The 27,652-nt window shown below is 42.6% G+C and overlaps 1 protein-coding gene across 4 annotated transcripts in view; it reads right to left on the bottom strand.

The window, feature by feature from the left end:
* ninl (ninein-like) overlaps positions 1 to 27,652 on the bottom strand; it is a 157,668-nt gene that overhangs the window by 117,558 nt on the left and 12,458 nt on the right. For all 4 annotated transcript variants that reach the window (XM_072581295.1, XM_072581297.1, XM_072581296.1 and 1 more), the window contains exons 3-5: positions 24,129 to 24,225; positions 5,085 to 5,290; positions 1,421 to 1,487 (exon numbers count right to left, since the gene is read on the bottom strand). In XM_072581295.1, coding sequence (XP_072437396.1) covers positions 1,421 to 1,487; positions 5,085 to 5,290; positions 24,129 to 24,225 — 370 coding nt within the window. The remainder of the gene's footprint in view (positions 1 to 1,420; positions 1,488 to 5,084; positions 5,291 to 24,128; positions 24,226 to 27,652) is intronic.

The following is a 27,652-nucleotide window of genomic DNA, read 5'->3' as shown; positions in this document are numbered from 1 at the left end:
AAAGTACCAATTGCAATCAGAACTGCTACAAATAAAATGGCACAAACAACTCCAATCAAGGTCACTTTCAAAATGTGTCATTTCAATTTTGATCCCAACACTCATCTCGTCCCTTTCACCCATTACCTAGGCTTGGTATACTACACTGGCTCCTGATTCTGCAACACCTAAATTCTCATCCACATGTTCAAATTCCTCCACGGTCTCACCCACTCTTCAATCCTGTGTCATCTGCCAGTCCTACAATAACTTTGCGATCCTCAAACTCTTGCATCCACTACTTCCTTCACACCAACGTCTGCAGCTATGTCTTCAGTCATCTGGTCCCAGAAACTCCACCTCATGACCTTTCCCCTTGTGATACTCCATAAAACTTACCTCTGACTAAGCTTTTGGTCCCTTTACTAAGTCACTCTTTGGCTTGGTATCAAATTTTGTCCAATCATGATTCTATGGGTCAATGAGCTGAAAAATGGCAGATGGAGCTCAATTTGGATAAATATGTGTTGCATTTTGGTACAACACACAGAGGCAGGAATTATACAATTAATGGTGGGGCCTTAGGTAGTGTTGAAGAACAGGGGGACCTAGAGGTTAAGGTACATAATTCTTTGAAGTTTGCATCACATATAGATAGGGTGGTTTAAAAGGCATTTAGCATGCTTGCCTTCATTGCGTAGCCCTTTGAGTATAGGAATTGGGAAGTCATGTTGAGGTTGGACAGGACATTGGTGAGGCCTGTTCTGGAATACTGTGTCCAGTTCTGGTTACCCTGTTAGTGGAAGGATGTTATTAAGCTGGAGACGGTTCAGAAGAGGTTTATCAGGATGTTGCTAGGTTTAGAAGGATTGAGTTACAAAGAAAGACTGAATAGGTTGGGACTTTTCTCACTGAAACATAGGAGGTTGAGGGGTGATCTTACGGATGTTTATAAAATCACAAGAGATATAAAGGGTTAATAGTAGGTGTCTTTTCCCTTGGATGGGGGATTTCAAGATTGGGAACATATTTTTAAGGTGAAAGTCATTATGGGCAAATTCTTTACACAGAGGTGGTTCGCACATGGAATGAACTTCCTGAGGAAGTGGTGGATGCAGGCATGGTTACAATGTTTAAAAGACACTAAGTACATGAACAGGAAAGATTTGGTGGGATATGGGCCAGGAACAGGCTTTTGGGACTAGTTTAGTTTGGGCTTATGTTTGGCATGGACTTGCTGGACTGAAGGATATATTTCTATGCATTATGACTCTCTGCTCCTATGCAGAACAGACTCAAGGGGTTGAATGGCCTAGTTCTCCTTCTATGCTGAATCAAGCTCCATTGGACATTTTACTGCATTTATGTCAGTATTTAAGTGAAAACTGCAGGATAAAAAAAGTCAGATACTAACACTGGATAAAAAATATGAACAATTTACCTTGTGCTTCAAAGGTTTCTTGCAAAGGTTCCTGATGGTGCTCTAGCTCTTCATCAGACTTGAGGCTCTGTAATAGAAAATCACCCTCGTAAATTCAAGCTTACAATTGGGGAACATGACAAATTTTCGACTGCAGGTGCTGAGGTGGCAGGACAAGTACAGTGCAAATTGTGCACTTGCTCAAAGTGTGACGATGCACTCATGCTGAAACCCTCAAAGTCTACTTTCATGAGCTTCTAATTCAATTGCGTCATTAGTACATATCACACATTATTTTATTAAACAAGAACCAAAGCAGAAAATATCTAGAATTCAATATTTTCTAAACTTAAAGACAAAACAAAAATGTATAATTCCACCAACCCTCAGTGTCTGCTTTCATGTGCTGCTCACTTGAATTGAGCCTAACTTTGACTTGCAATCACTGAATGGCCAGCACTACTTACTCACTCAATTCACTTTGTCAAGGAGCAGACATTTTCCTACATGTTACACAAGCAACCGTTTCAGGAGTACAGAGATGACATATTCAGAGACACTACACTGCATTATCTTTGAAAGAAGACACAGAAGTAAAGTTTAAAAATAATGTATTGCTTTCAGATGGAGGTCAAGCTGTTCTTGGTCTTTGGAGAGTGGATGACTGTTCAACTTTTCAGGGTTTGCAAGGTAGTTAAGGTACTTAACTATGAAAAAATCATCCAAATATTTGAACGGAGTGAAAATTGCAGGAGAGAGAGGAATTAGATTCTAATGCAAGCTTTGGAGGTTTTTTTCACCCCCTCGAGCTCCCCAAGATTTTGAAATCAACAATACAGGGCCCCAAAATATTTTCCAATTAGGTTTCCAGCATTTAAAAAGGTAATAAAACCCACTTCTTATCTCCCTAAAAGATTTGCTTGGTTATTTTTCCAAAGTTGCTTGAATTTACATAATCAGAATGTGGCTTATAGCCCACATTATTCCATGGCAAAACCCTATATTTTAGAAAGCGTACAAACAGTTGAATATCTCCAGTTTTTCATACTGTCAACAAAGCAGATATGTAGGCCAAACATATTCCATCTGCTATGATTTTCTACTGGTCATTGATGCGGCACCTTGTTGAAAGCCTCTTTGAAATCCAAGTATGCAATATTTACAGGTTCCTTTCATTCATGTCGGTTGTTAATTCATCAACAAAAAACTAATAGTTTAGACAAACATGATTTTCCTTTAAGGAATCATTTTGCCTCCATCTAATTGTGCAGAGATTTTCTAAGTGTCTTGCTATAACCTCCTTAATAATGAATTCCAGCAACTTCCCTATGATAGATGTTAGGCTAACTGGCCTGTAGTTTCCTGTTACGTTTCCCCTTTCTGTGTTGAGTAAACAAGTTACATTTGCTATTCTCCTGGATATTTCTACAACCTAGAGAATTGTGGAAAATTAACAATATCACCATCACAAAAGCTACTTTCTTTAAGACAGTAGATGAAGTCCATCAAGATGAGGTAAGGTGATGTTCTGAGGTAGAGCCAGATTATTTTGGGAGTCAGGGCATGATGAGGGGGAGGTATCAGTCACCATCCGTTCACATTTTTGATGGTATACAGATTCAGCAGCAATACGATACCAGTCACTGTCCCACAATCTGTAACCAACATCAGGCACTCCTGTCCAATATAAAAACCTCACGAGGGTTGCAGGACTCCCTCAGTACTGACCCTCCAACAATGCAGCACAGTACTGACCTTCCCTCTATTATAAGATCAGAAGTGGGGATGTCCGCCAGTGATTGCACATTGTTCAGCACCAGTCACCATTCACCACTTGCCTGGATGAGTGCAGCTCCAATAATACTCCAGCAGCTTGACACCATCCAGAACAAAACAACTCACTTTGATTGGCACCGTGTTCACAAACATTCACTCCCTCCACCACCAACGTTCAGGAGCAGTAATTCATCAATGATCCTTTGACAGCAAGTTACAAACTCATGACCACTTCCATATAGAAGGACAAGGGCAGCAGATAAATGGGAACACCACCCCCAACAATTTCCCCACCAAACCAAGGATGGAAATGTATTGCTCTTCCTTCAGTGTTGCTGGGTCAAATCCTGAAACTTCTTCAACAAAAAAGTAAAAATAGGGAGCAACTGAAACTCATTTGTCCACGAAGATCTTGGAAAGTATTCATAGCAAAAAACCAGGCCTGTGGCCCATCAGCTGTTTTCCTTTTCCTATTCCATATGAACGTCCTCACATCCTCACTCTACACTTCAACGCCAGTGTCTCATCTCAATCCTTTCTTAATTTTCTGTTTATTCCTTGACCGCTCCACGTCAGAATATATCCCACATTCTTCCCACTCTCTGGGTGTCAGGTTTTCTCCTGAATTTCCAAATTGATTTGTCAGTGACTGTCTAATGCTGATAGCCTCTTGAGTTCTGGACCTGGCTCCAAGGTATGTAGAGATCAGAACCATGTATAGTGCTCCAAGTTTGATCTAATTGAGGGATATGGAGACCAGAACTGAGACAGTGCTCCCAAGTGTGGATCTAACGGAGGGATATGGAGACCAGAACTGTGGACACTGTTCATGTGTGATTTTGATTCTAGGTTCCCAGCAGTGTGGAAACAGGTCCTTCGGCCCAACAAGTCCACACCAGCCCTCCGAAGAATAACACACCCAGACCCATTCCCCTACCCTATATTTACCCTAACTAATGCAACTAACACTATGGGCAATTTGGCATGGCCAATTCACCTGGCTTGCACATCTTTGGATTGTGGGAGGAAACCAAAGCACCCGGTGGAAACCCACACAGACATGGGGAGAATGTGCAAATTCCACACAGACAGTTGCTCAAGGCATAATCGAACCCGGGTCCCTAGTGCTGTGAGGCAGCAGTGCTAACCACTGAGTCACCACGCCGCCCTTAACTAAGGTTTAACTGAGGGATATGGAAATTGGAACAATGCACAGTGCAAACTTGAGAGGGTGCAGAAGGGATTTACAAGGATATTCCCAGGACTGGAAGGTTTGAGTTATAGGGAGAGGCTGAATAGGCTAGGGCTATTTTCCTTAGAGTGTCAGAGGCTGAAGGATGACCTTACAGAAGTTTATAAAACCCTGAGGGGCATGGATAAGATGAATAGCCAAGGTCTTTTTTCCAGGGTAGGTGAGTCCAAACTAGAGGGCATGGGTTTAAGGTGTGAGGGATAAGTTCAGAGGAATATGGGCCAAATGCTTGCAAATAGGACTAAGTCAGATTGAGATGTTTGGTTGGCACGGATGAGTTGGACCGAAGGGCCCGTTTCATTCTGCACCCCCCCCCCCCCCCCCCGTATCCTTTTCCCTAGTGATTGGAATTATTTAAACTTCTTCTCTTTCATCTATTGTTTTACAGTTATATCTGGGATGTCAGACACAAATATATCTGTACAATTCACCCTCCATTTCCTTATTTTCTCGTTACTAATAAACCAGACTCAATCATTGGAGCAATTTGAACACTGTAGGAACAAGGACAAGAACTTAAAATTTGAGGATCAAAAAGTGGTGTAAATTCAGTGAACACATGGGATGAATGTTTAGTCAGGTTGGGGTACAGACATTTCCCAAAAGGGAAGATGGAAGGTCGACGAGGACTTGAACAGAACAGTAAGATGGACAAACCTCTACACTCTCCAGAGATGCCGAGCGTTTTAAAATACTTCTGCTGGTGCTTTGTGTGACCAGTTCATCCTTTGTTGTCCTAAAACAAAGTGACTCCTCCAAATCATATGTAGTTTCCACTTTGGAATCCAGAAATTCGGGTATAGATCGGCGGCCATATTGTTTGGCTCCCCTGACATACTTTGGTTCGACCTGCTCCGGGGTAGCTGAAATCAATGAACATACAAACTCAGACACACAGAAATCTTTGTTGAAATCTCCCTTGCCCCTTAAAAATGTCTCCTCAGAAGTTTATTTATTTGAACAGAGGCAAAGTGTTGAGTTTAAAACTCAAAGGAGTTGAGTTGCACTTTAACCACCTAATCAGGCTAGAGTACAAAAAAAACTGGACCATTAAACAAAGTAATCTACAACAACATTTCCGTTTTTCATTCTCAACAAATCTTTAGAATTTGATAGTAAAATGGGTCAACACTCCAGTACAATATTAGTTAGATATAAATCCTCTGACCCCGAAAAATTAGCTAGGAGTTGCCGAATACACAAATTGCCAGTCTGATGATTAGAGATTTCATTACTTCTTAATTTCGTGAGAGTGCAGTGAACCCTTGTAGGTCTCTTTGCGAACAATGACAGACAGGAATAGTCCATTTGGTCAATCCAGTTTGTGCAGAACTTCTATTTTAGAGGCTACTCCTCTGGCAAATATGATCGTAAGCAATGCTAATTTTGAAGGACCGATTTTTGGAACATGCCTCTTAAAAAGTCTTTGTTTGTAAAGGTAAGGTAAATGCCCAAATTAGAGCTTAAAAATATAAAACTAACAGAGAAACTGGTGTCCTCATTCTCAAGAAAGTATATGAAAACTTGTTGCAAGTGGCAATTCACTTCACTCTGTAGGTGGCAAGAGTTCTCCCTACCAAGCCACAGCTGACACTAAAAACAAACATGCAAAATTAGATGCTAATTGCAACCCAGCCAGGAGCTCTGAAGCCAGATACAGCATCACATTACAGTATGAGTAGAGATCACATTTTGAATAAAGACTGCAAGACTGAAGTTGACACCTTCTGCTCTCCCTGAGTCTGTTCCCTCCATGCAGTAACTTTGTCCACTAACATATCACAGGAACAATAAATAGCCTATAAAATAATTTTATTAATTAAAGCTGATGGGCAGCTTAAACTATAGTCAAATAACATTTTAATAGGTTTATGTATTCTACTTCAAATAGATGCTATCTATAAATATTCAGAACTGACCAAAGACTTCACAGGAAATATAAAATGTGTCAGATTCAATCGCATCTGAAAAATGTGTAAACATATATCAAAAATCAGACACAGCACATTAGCAGGATAGGCTGAACTGTGCTAACTGTACCCCAACCTGACTTTAGCTGTGTTAAAGATAATAAAAAAGGCTCAGTTTTTTTTAGAAATGTCCTGTGTTAATAGCTTACAATTAAACATTTGACACAACAGTCATTTTCCTAACTGTTACTGATTGGTAATAACTGCATATGTATCCATGGTTTTAAACTGGAACATGACAAAGGAACAACCAATAGGCAATAATTTGTGTACATAATTATGGTGAATTTAGAAAATGCTTTGACTTATACATATGTTATCACTTGCCTTCAAAACTGCATTTACGTCCCTTAGCTTCCATTCATCTTATGTGAAATTAAGGCTCCTCACCACCCCTCCCCCCCACCCCACCCACCCCTCCCTGCCCCCCCACCACCCCAGCCATCCTTAAGGTGCTCATTAAGTACTTAAGAGACAGCACATACGTCCAACAGTATCTGCTGTTTTCCTTGGACTAAGGGGAATAAGTTTCTCCCTAACCAACCACAAAGCTCTGCACGATAGCGTCCCTTTCCCTTACCACGGGCTCTCCACTGTTACTTTATTCATACAAACTATTCACAGCTCCTTAAGCCCAATCCTAAAGAATCCCACTGACCATCAAATGCCCCCTCCCCCATTTCCTGGCCCCCATGCTGGCTGACATTTGAAATTGTTCCCTTAAACTAAGCACAATTCCCCTTTCATTTCAAAATCTTCAAATTTCATTTTAAAAATATATGGATAGGTAATGAAAGTGCCATAAACAGTTGTTCATGAACTGGAAAGTAAGACTGGACTGGATAGATTTTTCTTGCCCTGCACAGACACAACGGGCAAATTGCCTCATTCTACACTGTAAATTTTCTATGATTGGTTTCTTGAAAGGTAAAACCAAACAAATTTCAAAGCCTTCATCATTGCAAACACTTGTTCCACTTCCAACTTTCCTTTCCACTCCCAAGTCTCTGAACATAGGATGCCACATCCTGACGTTTTTCCAGCAACTCTGTTGAAACCAAGATCTCACCCCTCTTGCAGCACTAAATGGTCCTGATGGCACATGATCTTTCTTTGTGCTTACTAAAGCCTTTTGACAATCAACTACATTACATCTTTTCAATTGTCTAACTTGGTAAAATTGTCTTCATTTGAAACTATTCTCATTTATCCAATACTTCCACCCACCAAAACCATTTTTGTTCACCATATCTTTCCCGCATCAGTGGCCGCTGTCATGATTGTAATATAGAAGGTCAGCCTGGCTGACCTGGTTATGAATTCCCAGATTTGGCTAGATTAACAGTCCCAATCAGGGAGCCCTGACTGACAGATGAGTGCCAGACATCTTGTTTACTGAGAACTGGTTCTGAGGGAGCAAGGTCAGTGTCAAAGACTCTCCACATATAAATAAAGCGTGACTGGAGTTCCAGAATATTGACCTCTGTGGAGTTATTTCAGCAGCAACAAGGAAAAAGCATGCGCCCGAAGAAACTCACTTGCAACAGTTGTCTTTGAGTTGGGGGTAAGCATTTCTGGCATCATGTCATTACTTGGGAAACTTGACACATTCAATCCTGCTGACAAAGATTGGGCCCAGTACATGGAAACAATGCAATACTTTTTGAGCAAATTACATTGGGGCAGATGAAAAGAAATGAGTAATTCTCCTGACAGTTTACAGACCCGCTACTTTTTCGGTTATTAGGAGCCTAACTTTCCCTGAGGCACTAGATGCTTTCAAGAGTTGATGGATTCAATTCAGGAATATGATGACTCTGAGCCACCTCTAATTCTGAGGCACCATCGTTTTTAACTTGGCAATTCGAGAACCAAGGAAATCCTTGTCGAGATTTTTGACAAGTTTAAGACGACTAATAGAGGCATGTGACTTTGGTTTAATCCTTAATGAGATGCCAAGAGATTACTTGAGACTTGAAATTAACAATGTAGTCATGCATAAGCACCAACTAGCTGAAGCCCAACTGGACTTCAAACAGTTGGCTTTATCATTGGAAAATGAGGCTAGTAAAACATAGAAGTTACAGGGTATGCTGATGAAGTGGACACCCTGTCTAGTCCGACTGAGCTTGGAGGATACCACTTGAGTGAAGGCAATTGTATAGCCTCACTCAGGACATATCCTGAACAGAGGGACTATAGACCAGCCCACAGTAAAATCCAAACAAAGCCAAACTTTCTTCAGGTTCCTGACCAGCAAGCCATTGGAGTTACTGCTGGTATGCAGACTCAAGACAGCAAAAATGCCTCACAAGACCTAAACTGAGCAAGAGAACTCATAGGCCAGTATCCAGGAGAGCGTACAGCCTGGACAGTCCACCTACATCTGGTTTGGAACAGTTAAATTGCTTAGCAACATCCAAACTAGAATCAATCAAAATAAACTTCTGGTCAAATGGTCACCTGGTTCTAATGGAGGTCAGTACCAGTGAGGCCATAGCAGTGATTGCAGAACAAAGCTTTAACAAAATTCACTCTGGACTCCAACCCTTATGCTTGTGCAAGACATCAGCTAGACTGGGAACCACTATCAGGGAACCGTTACAAATTAAGAGTACAACTTCAGTTCTGGTCTATTAGGAGAAGCAGCTGGTTCAGTTATCACTGATTGTTGTAAAAAGGCTCAGGCCCAAGTTTGATGGGGTGAAATTGGTTGAGAAAGATCCACTTAGAATGACTCAATATTTTTCAAATACAAAATAGCTTCCTTATTGAAGTCCTAATTAAATACCTGGAGGATTTTCAGGAAAGTCTACGGACTAACAAAGATTAGATTAGATTACTTACAGTGTGGAAACAGGCCCTTCGGCCCAACAAGTCCACACTGCCCCGCCGAAGCGCAACCCACCCATACCCCTACATCTACACCTTACCTAACACCACGGGCAATTTAGCATGGCCAATTCACCTGACCTGCACATCTTTGGACTGTGGGAGGAAACCGGAGCACCCGGAGGAAACCCACGCAGACACGGGGAGAATGTGCAAACTCCACACAGTCAGTCGCCTGAGGCGGGAATTGAACCCAGGTCTCTGGCACTGTGAGGCAGCAGTGCTAACCACTGTGCCACCGTGCCGCCAAAGGAGCCAAGGCCATCTTACATGTTGACCAGGAAGCAATTCCATAACACTGCAGGACCCACCCACTGCCAATTGTCTTATAGGCAAATTAGAAGCAGAAATGATTGCTGGGCCTCTTGATGAGAGATTTGTACCATTGATAGTCACAGGTGAGGTGCTGGAAGACTGGAGTTAAAAATCACACAACACCAGGTTATAGTCCAACAGGTTTAATTGGAAGCACTAGCTTTTGGAGTGCTGCTCCTTCATCAGATGGTTGTGGAGTATAAGATCGTAAGACACAGAATTTATAGCAAATGTTTACAGTTTGATGTAACTGAAATTATACATTGAAAAATACCTTGATTGGTTGTTGAGTCTCTCATCTGTTAGAATGACCATGGTAGTTTCACTTCTTTCATATGTAAATCACAAAACTTCCATGTAAGACTCTGCTAACTCACTTTTTAAGATTAGAATCAGTCTAAACATTATGGCACAGACCACAGAACACATGGGGCCAACACCTTCAATGTCTTAACATCCTTTCTGGGCTGACACCAATTGTTAGAGTTAACCTAAGAATGTAACTTTTAAAATGTTTTGTGATTTACATATGAAAGAATGTGGGAAATCATGTCTCACAAACTTTTTTTGAAGAAGCAACAGAGGATTGATGAGGGCAGAGCGGTAAGGAGTTTGACAAGGTTCCCCATGGGAGACTGGTTAGCAAGGATGGATCTCATGGAATACAGGGAGAACTAGCCATTTGGATACAGAATTGGCTCGAAGGTAGAAAACAGAGGCTGGTGGAGGGTTGTTTTTCAGACTGGAGGCCTGTGACCAGTGGAGTGCCACAAGGATCGGTGCTGGGTCCATACTTTTCATCATTTATATAGATGATTTGGATGTGAGCTTAAGAGATATAGTTAGTAAATTTGCAGATGACACCAAAATTGGAGATGTAGCGGACAGCGAAGGAGGTTACTTCGGATTACAACTGGATCTTGATCAGATGAGCCAATGGTTTGAGGAGTGGCAGATACAGTTTAATTTAGGTAAATGAGAGGTGCTGCATTTTTGGAAAGCAAATCTTAGCAGGACTTATACACTTCATGGTAAGGTCCTCAGGAAAGGTGCTTAACAAAGAGACCTTGGAGTGCAGGTTCATAGCTCCTTAAAAGTAGAGTCACAGTTACATAGGATAGTGAATGTGGTGTTTGGTATGCTTTCCATTATTAGTCAGAGCATAGAGTACAGGAGTTGGGAGGTCATGCAGAGGGTGGAGCATGTGTGGAATGAGCTGCCAGAGGAAATGTTGGAGGCTACTCCAATTGCAACATTTAAAAGGTATTTGGATGGCTTTATGAACAGGAAGGGTTTGGAGGGATATGGGCCGGGTGCCGACAGGTGGGACGAGATTGGGTTGGGATATCTGGTCGGCATGGAAGAGTTGGTCCAAAGAGTCTGTTTCCATGCTGTACATCTCTATGACTCTATAAATCAAAAGGCTGGAAATCAAAAGAATCAAACCAGTTTGTGAATGGACAACACTGGTCATACCTATTTTGTAGCCCAATAGGTTGGTTTGCCTTTGTGGGAATTATAACTAAATGGTAAACTGCTTTTCACAACTGGATAAATACCCTATCCTTCACAGAGGATTTAGATGCAAAGCTGGCAGGGGAGGCTAACATTCATGAAGCTGGACATGAGCCATACTTACTTGCAATTGTCATTAGATGGTGATCCTCAGAAGTATACTCCAATTAATATCCATAAGTGTTTGTACCAATATACGAGGCCATTATTTGGGGTATTGGCAGCTGGTACGTTTCATCAGACAATACAGAACATTTTACATGGTCTACCCCAGGTCACCATATATCCAGGAGGCATGTTAATAACAAGGAAAACCAAAAGGACCACGTAGAAAACTTAGATGATTCTACCAGATAGGCGAACATCTTAGACAGGCAAAATGTGTGTTTCAGGCACCCCAAGTGACTTACTTGTGGCTACAAAATTGACAGGACGGGTTTATACTCGTTGAAAGATTAAGGAAGGGTAATCAAAGATGCCCCGGCTCCCATGAATGTACTGGAGCTTAGGTCTTTTCCTGAGCTGGTGAATTATTATGGGAAGTTCATACATAACCTGGCCCCAATCCTGGCACCTTTGCATCAACTCGTTTAAAAAAGGGACAGCCTTGGAAATGGTTGCATAGCGATGCCATAGCTTTCAGGGAAGTGATGAAACAGCTATCAACCTCTAAGCACATTACAATCCCAAGAAAGGTCTGCTTTGACATGCAATGCTTTCCCATTCAGCATTGAGGTCATATTGGTTCATAGGTGGCCTGATGAAAAGCAAATTCCAATAGCATATGCATCCAGGACTGTGGCTAATGCAGAGCGTAAATACATCCAGGTAGAGGAGGAACCTTTGGCAGTCATATTTGGAGTCAAGAAGTTCCCTCAATACTTCTACATACATAATAACCAACCACAAACCCCTGCTTCATCTACTTAAAAGGGAACAAGGCAGTGCTGCCCGTAGCTTCAGCTGAATTCAACAATGGGCTCAACTACTAAATGTGTATAATTACAAGTTAAAATACTGTACAGGAGGTCAAGTAGCAAATGCAAATGCAAATGCAAATGCATTGAGCTGCCTCCTGCTGGCAGATACACCACCAATGGTGCCACCACTTCAAGAGTCCACAACGGTTTTAAATTTTCTGGGTTTACTCCCAGTCACAGCTTACAATAATCAGAGTTTGGAGGCAGAAAGATTAGTCCTGACAAAACTGAAACAGCTAGTGGTGATGGGGGAAACCAAAGGGCCATCAAAGTAGAGGATGACATTATTATAGGGAGCAAGAGTGATTGTCCCGGGCAAAGGTGGTCACCAGATACTGGCTGAACTCCACCAGCGTCTTCCAGGGGTTTCCAAAATGAAGACATTGGTGAGACATTATGTCTGGTGGCCAGGATTGAATGCAGACAGTGTCAAGACAGTACCCAGAGTGTCAACAAGGACAAAAATTGCTGCCAACATTCAAGAGAATGGCTGGGTAAAGCCTGGGTGTGGTTACAGGTCAACTATGCAGGTCCATTCATGGGCTCAAATGTTCTTAGTTATTATGGATGCCCACTCAAAGTGGCTGGACATGCACAGAGTTTATTCGCCATATACGCGATAACGATAGAACAACTGCACACAACTTTGACAATACACGGACTCCCAGAAGTGTGGGTCACAGATAACAGGCCATTGTTTATTAGCAGGGAATGCAAGTATTTCCTAAAGTCGAATGGCAGTCAACATATAAGGACAGCTCCAAATCGCCACCAGGACAGAACCCCACTGGTCCTCACCTTCCACCCTACCAACTTCTGGATACATCGTATCATCCTCCGTCATTTCCGCCACCTCCAAACAGACCCCACCACCAGGGATATATTTCCCTCCCCACCCCTATCAGCGTTCCAGAGAGACCACTCCCTCCGCGACTCCCTAGTCAGGTCCACACCACCCCACCAACCCAACCTCCACTCCCGGCACCTTCCCCTGCAACCACAAGAAGTGCAAAACTTGCACCCACACCTCCCCCCTCACCTCCCTCCAAGGCCCCAATGGATCCTTCCATATCCGTCACAAATTCACCAGCACCTCCACACACATCATTTACGATATCCGTTGTACCCGATGTCGTCGTCTCTACATTTGGGGAGACAGGCCGCCTACTTGCGGAACGTTTCAGGGAACATCTCTGGGACACCCGCACCAATTGACCCAACCGCCCCGTGGCTGAACACTTTAACTCCCTCTCCCATTTCGTCAATGACATGCAGGTCTTTGGCCTCCTCCATCGCCAGACCCTGACCACATGATGCCTGGAGGAAGAGCGCCTCATCTTCCACCTAGGAACCCTCCAACCACACGGGATGAATGCAGATTTCTCCAGCTTCCTCATTTCCCCTCCCCCCCACCTTATCTCAGTCCCAACCCCCGGATTCAGCACCGCCTTCTTGACCTGCAATCTTCTTCCCCCCCCCCCCCCCCGCCACCCCGCCACCCCCTCTCCGGCCTATCACCCTCACCTCCTTCCACCTGTCACATTCCCAGTGCCCCTCCCCCAAATTCCCTCCCCCCCACCTTTTATCTCAGCCCGCTTGGCACACCAGCCTCATTCCAGAAGAAGGGTTTATGCCCAAAACGTCGATTCCCCTGCTCCTCGGATGCTGCCTGGCCTGCTGTGTTTTTCCAGCACCACACTTTTCAACTCTGGTCTCCAGCATCTGCAGTCCTCATTTTCTCCCAGTTCTAAATCATCCATGATCCAATGGTCTGGCAGAAAGAGCAGTCCAAACTTTGAAGGCAGGCTTGAAGAAACAGCCTACATCTACACTAGATACCAAACTGTTCCAGTTCCTAGTTGTTAATAGGACCATTCCTCATGCAACTACAGGGATAGATCAAGCAGAGCTGCTGGTGGAGAGAAGAGTCCACACCAGGTTAAATCTGATCTTTCCGGACCCAGGGTGGGAGGCTAAAACAGCATCAGGAAAGCCAATGCCAGACACAAGACTCCAATAAGTGAGACAATCAGTTTACTTCAGGGAAATAAGTTTGGTGTAGGAACCACTGAAATGGCCCTGCATGGGTAAGAGGCATGGTCAGTGCAAGGTAAAGTCCAGACGTATAAAATTCAGGTGGGTGCAACACTCCTCAACAAGCACGTGCACCATATGGAAGCTGCAAACTCTCAAACGATGGGGGAGCAAAACATGAAAGGCTCCTCAACAGCCTTTCCAACTGTTCCAGAACCCGTAGGCTCTCCGTCTGACTCCAGGGATAAAGATACATTGGAATGTGACGTGGACCTGCAGATGTCATCGCCTCAACACCTTTGCCATCTGAAAAGAGAATGAATATCTTCCAAGACTGAGCACAAGAGGCTATCTACTATGCATTACATGCTTTCTGCGTCAGAGGCAGAGTTGGAGGAACCTGACTCAGTGCTAAAATGCCCCAAGTGGAGTTACAAACAAAAAAGAACTAGCCTATGTCCTCGCACTCCAAGGGACACTTAATTCGGTCTAATCATGGCACCCTGGCTGACAGATATAAACAGGATGTATAAACATGAGTGTCAGATACTCTGATCACTCAGAGCTGGCTCAGAGAGAGCTGTTAGTGTCAAGGACTTTCTACATGTAAACAAAGGGTGACTTAGTGATGGGATACCAGCCTCTGTCAAGTTATTTCAGGTCTGTTAAAAAAAAACAGGAGTGTCAGACATCCTGTCCATTCTGTGAGTTGGCTCTGAGGAAGTTGGATCAGTGTCAGGGACTCTCTATGTGTAAATGAAAGGGGAATGGGGGACAGGATACCGGTCTCTGTGGAGTTATTTCAGTCACCTTGACAGCATTAACCAGTCATGGCATCAGCCTCCATTGACATGATGAGAAAGTACAAATTGCAGCCTAGCAGTACTTCTCCATTACCTCAGTCAGGTTGAGTATCTGACTTTCAGTCTCAGGCGAACACAGGCCCTTTACCAAATATTGAGGAAAATCAAAAAGATGGTTTTAGAGCTTCCCCCATCCTCCCACCACAAACCCTAGATTCCGACCATCAACAACCCAATCTTTTCATTCTCAAAATCACAGTTGATCAGACTGCTCAAAACTGTGATACGCTATTCAAACCCCAGCCGAGTTTCTAATCCTCTAACCTCACCCAATGTTCTCACCACTAATTGCTCCTCCTTTGGCTCAGCATTTATTATTTTTCCTCTTGTGCCTCCACTGCATTATCTACATTAAAGATGTAGGTAAGTGCAACTTGCTGTTACTCGCGAAGCCACATTGTCTGAAAGTTTACTCCCAAATTGGTAATCGTTCAGTAAACTGTGCAACTATTGATGGAATACAAGGTGAACATATCTTTGCTATACGCAAGTAGCATTATACACCCTGAACCATAATGACACAAAACTTTAAATCAAATGTGAACTGTTCACTTTTGAATTCCAAAATCATTCCTCTTTGAATGAGGTTAAAGAGAAGTAACTTATGCCTCATAGAAGTCCCAAAATGATACACATGTAACATTCTTAACAGTTCACTTACTGCCTGCAAATGCAGCTGACATTTTGAATTGATCATGGTGTCTGAAATAATTTGAAGCTCGTGCCATCTGTTTTAGGGACCTGTTCAGTATTGTATAAATGCCAAGAGGAGTTTTACATTGGAATCACTGGAACCAGTTATAATGGGTCATCCAAAGGATAGCATTTCCAAAACTTCAAGACTCATGCTGCATTGAAAAGTAAGTTCAGAGTACTCCTTAACAGCTTGAAGTAGAGGTTAGCTTGGATGCTATCACTTAGCCCGATGGGTGCTAAGCCAACCTTATACCAACCTGTGCCAAGCTCATGCAGGGATTAGACTCCCAGAAACCATTAAATATTGATAAAATCACTAACAGGGATATTTTAGTCAGGAATATCAATCAGGTTGTAAAAGCTTTGGCAAACATATCAAATGGAAAAGAAGGGCTGCAGCCAGGTGGGAAATGGCTCCCCTTTTTTTGAACACCTGTCAGTTAGCCACAAAGAATTTTAATTCTTTTCCATATGCAGCTTTATTACAATTCAATTAAAAATATATTAACTAAGTAGAACAAAATCAAAAAGACAATTACAAAATTTTCTTGAGTGAAAGAAGCAAGAATTTTATCATTTACCCCAAAAGAAGTCTGAAACTAATCAGTGGCAGAAAGTAGAAAATAATTGGAAGATGAAGAAAATTCTGTTTGAAACTGAAATAACTCCACAGAGGCAGTTATTCCTCACCAAGTCACCCTTTATTTACAGCTGAAGAGTCCTTAACTCTAGTACCATCTCTTCGGAGTCAGTTCTCAGAGTGCCAGAATCTCTGAAAACCCTCTTTTTATCTGTCAGCCAGGATTGCCTGTTTCAACCAGATTAACAGCCCCAGTCAGGGAACTCATATCCTCTGACATCCACCTGGCAGGACTCATTACAATCACTACATCTCTCCCTTTGAGAGTCCGTGGACATACACCAGTCCATTTTCTTGCAGAAACTCCTGGGGCATTTTATCTCTGGGTCTGGCTCCTCCAGCTCGACGTCTGATCTAGGTGGGGTGTAACGCACCGGAGCTCACTGCTTACACCAGGAGTGCCTTCACTCTTCTTCTGATGGCAAAGGCATCGAGGCAGCTACATGTCATTCCATCTCTGCATCAACATTTGACAGATAGGTCAGGCAGCATCCAAGGAGCAGGAGAATCAACATTACGGGCAAAAGCTCTTCATCATGAAAGCCCTGACAAAGGGCTTTTGCCCGAAACAGAGATTCTCCTTCTCTTCGGATGCTGTCTGACCTGCCGTGCTTCTCCAGCAGCACACATTTGACTCTGATCTCCAGTCCTCACTTTCTCCTTCTTGACAGAGAGGGTGAACCCAGGGGTTCTAGAACTCTTGCCAAATGTTCAGAGGGGCAGGGCACATTTTGATCCGGTACCATTTGCAAATTCACAGCTTTTATACAGTCCACTTGCTTATTCAGAACCATCGCACCTACCCAAACTGTGTGTGTCACAGATCCTGAACTTGCATCAACCATGTCTCTTTCCCATGCAGAGCCATTTCTGTGGTTTCTACACCAAACCTATCCATTGTATCAAACCATCTCTCTCGCTGGGTGGAGTCTTGTGTTTGCCATTGGCATTCCTGATGCCATTTCATGTTCCCCCATAAGGTCTGGGAAGGCCAAATTAACCTGGTTAAGAGTCTTCTCCCCAGTAGCAACTCTGCTGGAGCTATCCCTGTAATTGCATGTGGGATAACCCTATAATCAAATAGGAACTGTGACAGCTTGGTAGCTAGTGAGGCTATAGGCTCTTTCTTGAAGCCTGCCTTCAAAGTTTAGATTGCTATTTCTGCCAGGCCATTGGATGATGGACAATATGGAGCTGTCCTTCTATGTCGAATTCAATTCGGCTTTATGAAGTTCTCAAGTTCTCTGAGGGTAAACAGTAGCCTGTTATCTGTGACCAACATATCATAGAGTTCATGTATTGCAAAAGATGTGGGCAGTTTTTCTATCTTCATCCCACTATTTGATACATGAACTCTATGCACAACCAGAGTGAGCATCTACAATGACTAAGAACATGTAAGCCAATGAAAAGATCTGCATGCACGACATGCCACCAAGTCCAAGATTTACCCCGGCCATTCCCACAGATGGGGTGGAGTTGATGGCAGTAATTTTTGTCCTTGTTGGCACTACGGGCACTGCCCGCCATTGCAGCTGTGTCTGCAACCAAGCCTGGCCACCAGACAGAATGCCTTGTTGACATCTTCATTTTAGACACCTTGGATGGCCCTGACAGAGTTCAGCCAGTATTTGACGGCAACCTTTGTTCAGGACAATCACTCTCACTCCCCATGACAATATGTCATCCTTTACAGTGAACTGGTCTCTCTGGGTCCAAAAACATTTAATTTTAGTTGTGATGGCCCCCATCACCACAAGCTATTTCAGTTTGACAGGACTGGATATTTTTGCATCTCATATTGTCAGCTATGACTGGGGGTATGTCCAGAAAATTTAAAACCATTACAGACTCTTCTATTGTGGGCAACACCAATGGTTTATCTGCTAATGGGAGGTGGCTCAATGCATCAGTATTCTCTACTTGGCCTCTCAGTGTGCTAACTTGTAATTACAAGAACTCCATATCAAAGCCCACTGCTAAATGTGGCCCAAAGCTATGGGTGGCACTGCCATGTCCTCTCTGAGACCACTGCATTAAGCAGACCAAGCTAACACTGCACTGATGTACAAGGAGACGTCACATGTCAATACCAATCTTTCTTGGAATCATAGTGTGCCGAGACCTTAGAAGCTGAAAGCTGTTTCTTTACTTCACTGAAAGCTAGGGCTTGTTTATGCAGCCATTTCCAAGGCTGATCCTTTTTTAAAGGGTTGAGGCAAAGATGCCAGGATGGAGGCCAGATTATGTATGAACTTTCCATAATAATTAATCAGCCCAAGGAAAGACCAAAGCTCCAGTATTAACATGGGACCTGGGGTACCTTTTAACACGCTCACTTTATCTTTCAATGGGAATAATCCAGTCTTGTCCACTCTGTTAGCCTGGGGTGCCTGGAACACACAATTTTCCCTTCTATGCCAGCCTTGGAAAAATGCCTTAGGACAATGTCCTTGTCCCTTGTTTGCTTTCCCCGTTATTTGAACATGATTAGATAAATGGTGACCTGAGGTAGCCCTTGCAAAACGCTCTCCATCATCCGCTGAAAAACTGCACAGCTTGACAATTTCCCAAATGGCAGCCTCGGATATTGGTACAAGCCTTTATGGATATTAATTGTAGCTTACTTCTGGGAATCGTCATCTAACTACAATTGCAAGTACGCATGGCTCATGTCCAGCTTCATGAAGGATAGTCCCATCTGCCAGCTTTGCATATAAATCCTCTATGTGAGGGTTTGAGCACTTATCCATCTGTAAAAAGCAGTATAGCATTGGTTTATAATCCCACAAAGGTGAACTCTCCATCAATCAGGCTTCACAATCGGTGCTACCCATTCTGTAAACTGTACTGGTTTGATGATTCCTTTGCTTTCCAGCCTTTTGATTTCTGCCTCCACTTTTGCCTGTAAGGCAAAATGGCAGTGGGAGGGCCTTGCAGAATTGTGGAATTACTTCCTGGTCAACAGGGCAGCCTTGGCTCTTCTGATAGTCCCTAGACCTTTCTGGAATACTTCAGAATATATAGAGTAATAGCCCAGGCAGCTATTTTTACATTGAAAAACATTGAACCAATCTAGGTGAATCTCTCACAACCAATTTTGCTTTATCAAACTTGGGCCTAAGTCTTTTACTACAGTCACTGATAACTGAACTAGCTGCTTCTCTTAAGAAACCAGAACTGAAATTGTACCCTTAATCTGTAAAGGCTCCCTGGTATAGGTTCTCAGCCTAGCTGAGGTCTTGCACAAACCTAAGGGCTGAAGTCCAGACAAATTTTGTTAATGAACGGTTCTGCGATCACTGAATCAGCACGCCAGTATTGACCTCTATTAGAGTTGGATGACCATTTCACCAGACATTTACTTTGATTGGCTCTGAGTTGGATGTTGCTAAGCAATTTAATTGTTACAAAACAGATGTTGGTGGACCTTCCAGGGTATGACTTCACTTGGATACCAGCTTATGAGTCATCTTACTTAATTTAGTGGGATTCTTTTGCTGTCTCAAGTCTACATGCTGACAGCAACTACAATGGCTTGCCAGCCTGGATCCTGAAGAAAATTTTAATGCCCGAGGCTTGGGCATTGTTTTGGGGTTTTGCTGTGGGTCAACCTAGAGTCCTTCTGTTCAGGATATATTCTGAGTGAGGTTATGTAATTGCCTACACTCAAATGATGCTTCCCAAGCTCATTTACGACTTGCAAAGGTACCCCCTTCAATCAGAAAACCCTGCAACTCTTATACATCTTTTGTGGTGCCTATTTGAAGTTCAGTTGGGCTTTAGCTAGTAGGCAATTTTGCATAGTTACATCATTAATCCACATCCCAAATGGTCTCTTAAGCATTTCATTAAGGATTAAACCACAGTGATATGTTCCTGCCAGTCATTTTAACCTAGTCAAAAGTCCTGATACGGATTCCTTGGTTCTCAAAATGCTGAGTAAAACAAATAGCATCTCAGAATTAGAGGCAGCCTGGGGGTCATAATATTCCTTAACTATGTCTGACAATTCTTGGAAGGTTTTAGTATCTTGTGTTTCTGGGAAAATTAGGCTCCCGATAACAGAAAAGGCTGTAGCTCCACAGGCTGTCAGAAGAATTACTTGTTGCTTTTCATCTGCCACAATGTCATTTGCCTAGAAACCAAAACGTATTCTTTCCACATAGTCGGCCCAGTCTTCAATGGCAGGATTGAAAGAGTCAAGCTTCTAAAACAAAAGCATGATGTAAGAAATGCTTATCCGAACTCAAAGATGACTGTTGAAAGAGAGTTTCTTCAGGAACATATCTTACTCTCACCACCACTGAAATAACTCCAGAGACCAGTACTCAGTCACCAAGTCACCCTTTATTTACATATGAAAAGTCCTTGACTGCCTCTTCAGAGTCAGCTATCAGAGTGCTAGAATTTCTGACACTCCTGTCAGGCAGGGCTCCCTGATTGGACCAGATTAACAGCCCCAATCAGGGAACTCATTTTATGAGTTACACCTAGCTAACCTCATTACAATCACTACAAAAACCTTTTTAGAGCCCTTCAGTTGTTAAAGTTGAACCCAAGATTATGGCTGTTTAGTTAATGTCTTGCACCCCTAGCAAATGCAAAATTTGTAGAATTGTCAAGTCTCACTGAATGGACATTTCTCCAATTTGTTTCACCACCAGTGGTGGTTTTCATGATGAGGAAGGAAACATCAAAAGAGAGTATCTCCAGTCTTTGCCCTTAACAATCCATTTTCATTCTCTCTCCTTACTGTGTTACTCCACATAAACAGTCACCCGAGGCCGGGATCAAGCTGGGTCCCTGCTGCTGGGAGGCAGCAGTGCTAACCACTGAGCCACCGTGCCGCCACAGTTTCTAATTTACATTCAAGTCTTGGATGAAGAGACAGAGAGTAATATACCTACATTTGCTGAAAGTTTGAAAGTTAGCTGGGTAGACAAGCTGTAAAGGTGTCAACTGAGCATGAACAGGTAACAGGTAATGAATTTGCAACAAAGTGACAGATGGAGCACAATGAGAGGAAGTGAGAACTTATTCAATTCTTTGTAAAATGACCATGAATCCATTGTTGATTATTGGAAAATCCCATTTGGTTAACTAATATCCTTTAGGGAAGGAAATGTCAACCTTACCTTGCTTGGCCTACATGTGACTCCAGAGTCACAGCAGATGTGGTTGACTCTTTACTGATCTCTGAGTAATTAAGGATGGACAATAAATGCCAGCCTGGCCAGTGACACCCTCATCCCATGAATGTATAAATAAAAAAAATGGAAAAGCAGATTTTATTTTGAGAGGCTAAGTAAAGCGGATCAATATTCTTTGGACTTTAGAAGAATGTGAGCCCATAAGATATAAGAGGCCATTAAGTTTGCCCCACTATTCGATCATGGCTGATATGTTTCTCAACCCCATTCTCCTGCTTTTTCCAGAGCTCTTGATCCCCAAACCATTCAAGAATCTACCTATCTAACTTAAAGGCACCTAATGACTTGGATCCCACAGCACTTTTTGGCAACGGGTTCCACAGATTCACCACCTTCCAGCTGAAGAAATTCCTCCTCTTCTCAGTTCTAAAGGTCATCCCTTCACTCAGCGGTATCCTTAGATCCTATTCTCTCCAACTAGTGGAAACATCTTCCCAATGTCAACTCTATTCTGTCCTGTCAGTATTCTGAGAGATTCAAAGAGATACCCCCTCTTCCTTCTAAACTCCAATGAGACCGACCCAAAGTCCTCAACCTTTCCTCATATTAAAAAGCCCTTCATCCCCAGGATCATTCTTGCAAGCCTCCTCTAGACCCTCTCCAAGGCCAGCACATCCTTCCCTATATATGGGATCCAAAACTGCTCACAATATTCCGAAAGCAGCCTGATCAGCAACTAATACAGCTTCAAGCAGTACATCTCTGCTCTTGTTTCCTAGCCCTCTCAAAAACAATGCTAACATTGCACTTGCCTTCCCAACAACCAAGCATGTCAACCTTAAGAGAATTTTGAGCTGGGACTCCTGAGTTACTTTGTGCTTCAGATTTCTGTAATCTTTCCCCATTTAGAAAATAGTCTATGCTTCTATTCTTCCTACCAAACCTCTCACTTTCCCACATTGCATTCCATCTGTCGCTTCTTGCCCACTGTTCTAGCCTGTCCAAGTCCTTCTGCAGCCTCCCCACTTCCTCATCACTACTGGTCCCTCCACATATATTTGCATCATCCACAAACTTAGTAACAATGCCCTCAGTTCCTTTGTCCATATTGTTAACATAGAACGCAAATAGTTATGATTCCAACACTGAGCCCTCTGGAATTCAACTAGTCACTGGCTGCCATCCTCTAAAGACACTTTTATCCCTACTGTCTGCCTTCTGCCAGTCAGCCAATCCCACATCCATGCCAGTACCTTGTCCCGAAGACTATGGTCTCTTATCTTATTTAGCAGCCTCCTGTGTGGCAACTTGTTAAAGGCCTTCTGAAAATCCAAAAAGATTACATCAACTTGCTCTCCTTTGCCTAACTTGCTTGTTACCTCCTCAAAAAATTCTAACAGATTTGTCAGGCATGACTTTCTCTTGATGAAGTTATGCTGACTCAGTCCTATTTTACCACACACTTCTAAGTACTATGCACCTCATCCTTTATAATAGACTCTAAAATCTTAATAATGACTGAGGGCAAGGTATTCGGCCTATAGTTTCCCATCTTCTACTTCCCTCCTTTCTTCAGCAGAAATGTAGCATCAGCTATTTTCCAGTCCTCTGGGACTCTCCCCGACTCAAGTGATTCCAGAAAGATCACCACCAATGCCTGCACAATCTCCTTAGCTATTTCCTTCAGATGTCTGCAGTGTAGTCCATCTAGTCTGGGAGATTCATCCACCTTCGGATCTTTCGGTTTTTCCAGCTCCTTCTCTTACTGGTGGCCACAACACTCACCTCTGTCCCCTAACTCTCTAAGTTCAAGTATCATACTGATGTCTCCCACCATGAACAACGATGCAAAGTACCCATTCAGCTCTTCTTCATTTCTTTGGACTGTTGATGAAGATGTATTAATGGATAACAATGTCCACTCCTGCATCTCTTTTACCCTTTATATATCTAAAACAAAAATTCTTGCAATCTTATTTTGTATTACTAACTAGTTTATCCTCATATTTCATCTTCCTTCCCCTTATTACTTTGTCCTCTACTGGTTTTTAAAAAGGCTTCCCAATCCTCTGCCTTCCGACTAATCTTCTTCATGTTTTATGCTATCCCTGACTTCCTTCATCAGCCACAGTTGCCTCATCCGCCCCTTAGTATCTTTATTTTTCCTTTGGATGAATTCCTGCTGTCTTAAGTACGGAGATATTATTGTCTCCTGGCTGAGATATCTAGAACAAGGGTGGAAACCATTACAGGGTAAGGAGTCTAATCATTCAGGACTGAGACCAGGAGAATTTCTTCACTCAAAAGTGCTCTGAATCTTTGATAGTCTTGACATCAGAGTTCTGAACGCACTATTCTTGGATATATTTAAGGCCATGGTAGTCAGATTTTTCACTTCTTAAGGAATCAGTGCGAGTAGGTGGGAAAGTGGCGTTTAAGCCAACATCAGTCATGATCGCCCTGAATGGAGGAGTTTAGTCTTCTCCTATACTTTATCTTCTTAGGTGTTCAGTTTTCGGACATTTATGCATGCTACACCAACAAATTATTACAAGGTTTCTCTATATTAAATGATGGAAAAATAGATCCAGTATTATCTTGAGGTAAATTAAATTAAAACAAATGTAATGGAGGTATAATTACCTGGGTCTAAATAACTGCTCTCATCTTCTGAGTTACCGAGGTCAAAAGTGGTAGATAACACAGCAACAAATCCTTCTTTAAAGTCCTCAAAATTTACCTAAAATTTTCAATAGTATCAGTTACTTCTTGGAAGAATATAATGATCAATGAACAACTGACATCACTATATACAGAAATGATCAGATTCTGTCCTTGTTTTCTTGTCTTAGACCAGTGATCTACAGAATGGCACCGAGCACATGATCACAAGAGCGAGCTATTACCAGCAGCACGATTTGATATATGGTCGCGTGTCAACACTCACCAATGGATACCTTGTTTCACAAGTTTGGAACTTCTAAATATTGAATCTTTTTCTTTATTTTTAAACGTCACAACAGGATCCCTTCTCATTCCTTCCTAACATCTCAATCAACAGCATGTCTCTGGATCAAACATTAACTGATCTTTCTTTACCCTGTGCAGGTATTTTACCTCCATCCCTCAACAAAAATCAGTCTCTCTGCTGACTGTCTTAATGTTATTTTCGGAAATAAACCCTTTCGGAATCAGGACAGAGTATTGAGCACAGGAGTTGGGAGGTCATGTTGCAGCTGTACAGGACAGTGGTTAGGCCACTTTTGGAATATTGCGTGCAATTCTGTCTCCTTCCTATCGGAAGGATCTTGTGAAACTTGAAAGGATTCAGAAATAATTTACAAGGATGTTGCCAGGGTGGGGGAGTCCAGAACTAGAGAGCATAGGTTTAGGGAGAGAGGGGAAAGATATAAAAGAGACCTAAGGGCAACTTTTTCATGCAGGGGTGTGGTGCATATGTGGGATGAGCTGCCAGAGGAAGTGGTGGAGGCTGGTACATTTGCACCATTTAAAAGGTATCTGGATAGGTATATGAATAGGAAGGGTTTGGAGGGATATAGGCCAGGTGCTGGCAGTTGGGACGAGATGGGGTTGAGATATCTAGTCGGCATGGACAAGTTGGACCAAAGGGTCTGTTTCCGCGCTGTACATCTCTATGACTCTATGACAGGAGTCACAGCATGTGGTGACTGCAGCACATTGCCTTTTGTCATCCTGGTAATTGCACAATATAGTGAAAATTGAGTCATTTATTGATCAAAAATATCAATGTCAATAGTTTAAATTGCACGAAGTCACTCATATATGTGCTGTCCAAATACCGTGCCAACACTTACAGTTAAGACTCACAGATGAATGATGGCTGTTTGAACAAGTGGAGGAGGGTATTTGGTGCCATGTGTGAACAATAGGAGGCATTAGACCCCTCAAGCCTGGCTAAACTGAATTTCCTCATACTTTGCTGCTATAACCCTTAATTCCTTGTTTTAAAATAAATATAATCTCAGGTCTGAACCTTTCGAGTAATCAGTTTTTAACAGAAGAGAGCTCACACTGGTTTGTATGTTAAAAAATTGCTTCCTGACATCACCCTAACTCAAATGCTACTGTTATAGACCAGTGTTATGGACCTACCACTTTCCTACAACATAGTTTCAGTCCCAATCGATTGTTTATTCATGTTAAACACCTCAATTAGATCACCCCTTAGGTTTCTATCATCAAGGGAATCTAAGTTGCATAAATATTCTCATTATTTAACTTTCTTAGTGAGGGCTTCATTCTGATGAAGAAGTGTTATATCCAGAACTGAATGTAGTACTCCTAGTGGGGGGGGTCTAATCAGAGTTCTGTACAGCTGTAATGTAACCTTTTGAGATAACGGTCAATATCCTGCTGACCCTTTAATTTTTCTTTTGTCAATTAGCCATCTAGCTTTTAATGATTCTGCATGTTGCTCCTTAAATCTTTATGTACATTAAAACCCAGCATGCACAGTGACATTCATGGAGGTGTATGAGAGAAATGGGCCTCAGACTAAACATCTGGAAAACAAAAGATTCTCGACCAGCCTGCTCCTACCACACAACTCTTCGATCACCAAATTCCACATGAGCCCATGGACAATGTAGGTCATTTCCTATACCACGGAAGCCTCTTCCCTCTTAGTACGGGCAGACGCTGATGATGAAATCTGTCATTATCTCTAATGTGCCAGTGCAGCCTTCAGATGTCTGAGGAACAGAATATACTTAAAGTCTGAGACCTCAAATCCAAGCTCATGGTCTGCAGAGCAGCTCCCACACCCTCCTGTATGCATCAGAAACATTGACCGCGTACAACATTCACATCAAATTCCTGGAGGGTTATCACTAGAGCTGTCTTACAAATCCACAAATCCACTGGCAGGATAGATATGCCAACGTGAGTGTCCTCTCCCAGGCCTATATCCTGGCAGTGGTCACACATGGCCAGCTGTGATGGTGAGCCACACTATCCATGTGCCCAACACAGGACTCTCGACTTTAAGCTCCGCAATGGTAAGCGATCAGTCAGACCGCAGAGGAAACACTACACAGGCATCCTGAAAGCCTCCCTAAACAAATGTATACTCCCACTAACACATGGGCATTCAGTTGCCCTACAACACACAAACAGGCGAAGAAATATCCATGAAGGCACAAACTACTTCAAGCGTCACTGAGTAGAAACCAAGCAGAAACGGCATGCAGAATCCATAACATCCCATCCTCCCAGCCGTGGCAGTGTCTGAGGTTCAATGACTGAACTGTTCAACCACCACAATGGAAGCATCACCCTTGACCCTGAGCGAGTGCCAAAGAAGAATTTGTAAATGAGGAGAAATGGTCTCCTCTGAAAGGAGAATCTGTACCCAGATGGCATAGATTTAAGATAACTGAGGCAAAGGCCTAGTGGTATTATTACTGGACTGTTAATCCACAGGCTCTGGTAATGTTCTGGGAACCTGGGTTCAAACCCCACCACGGCAGATGGTGGAACTTGATTTCAATAAATATCTGGAATTAAAGAGTCTAATGATGACCATGAATCCATTGTCAATTGTCAGAAAAACCCATGTGGGTCACTAATGTCCTTTAGGGAAAGAAATTACCATCCCTACTTACGTGTGACTCCAGACCAGAGCAATGTGGATAACTCTAACTGCCCTGTGGGCATTTGAGGATGGGCAATAAATGCTGGTCTAGCCTGCAACACCCTCATCTCGTGAATGAATAAAAAAATAACTAGAGGGGAAATGTTTTTTTTTGAAAACTTGCATTTGTTACAATCTTGTTTAGACTACCTGAAAGATGGCAGACAGCACATTCAGTAGAAATTGGGACTGAAACAAAACTGACCTCTATACATAAAAAGGAAGTACTTCTACAGGTATGATGAACACAGAATGGGAAGCTTGATGTTTTAAAGATGATGGATCAAAACTCTCTTTCTGTGCTAATGGATTCTACAACTCTATACCTCTCCTTTCATACCACAAGCATAGAGCACCTCTGTTCTAAGAAATTTATACTGTGAAGTTGGATTTTGCATGCAAGTCATAAAGGTTTCATTACACTCTCAGCAGCTGTAGGAACATGTGGCAACATGTGCACATACTTAAATGCAGGAAAAAAATATTACTTACA

This window comes from Chiloscyllium punctatum, chromosome 11 (genome assembly GCF_047496795.1).
Source record: "Chiloscyllium punctatum isolate Juve2018m chromosome 11, sChiPun1.3, whole genome shotgun sequence".
Classification (NCBI taxonomy): Eukaryota; Metazoa; Chordata; class Chondrichthyes; order Orectolobiformes; family Hemiscylliidae; genus Chiloscyllium; species Chiloscyllium punctatum.
This window is presented reverse-complemented; position numbering and strand designations above follow the sequence as displayed.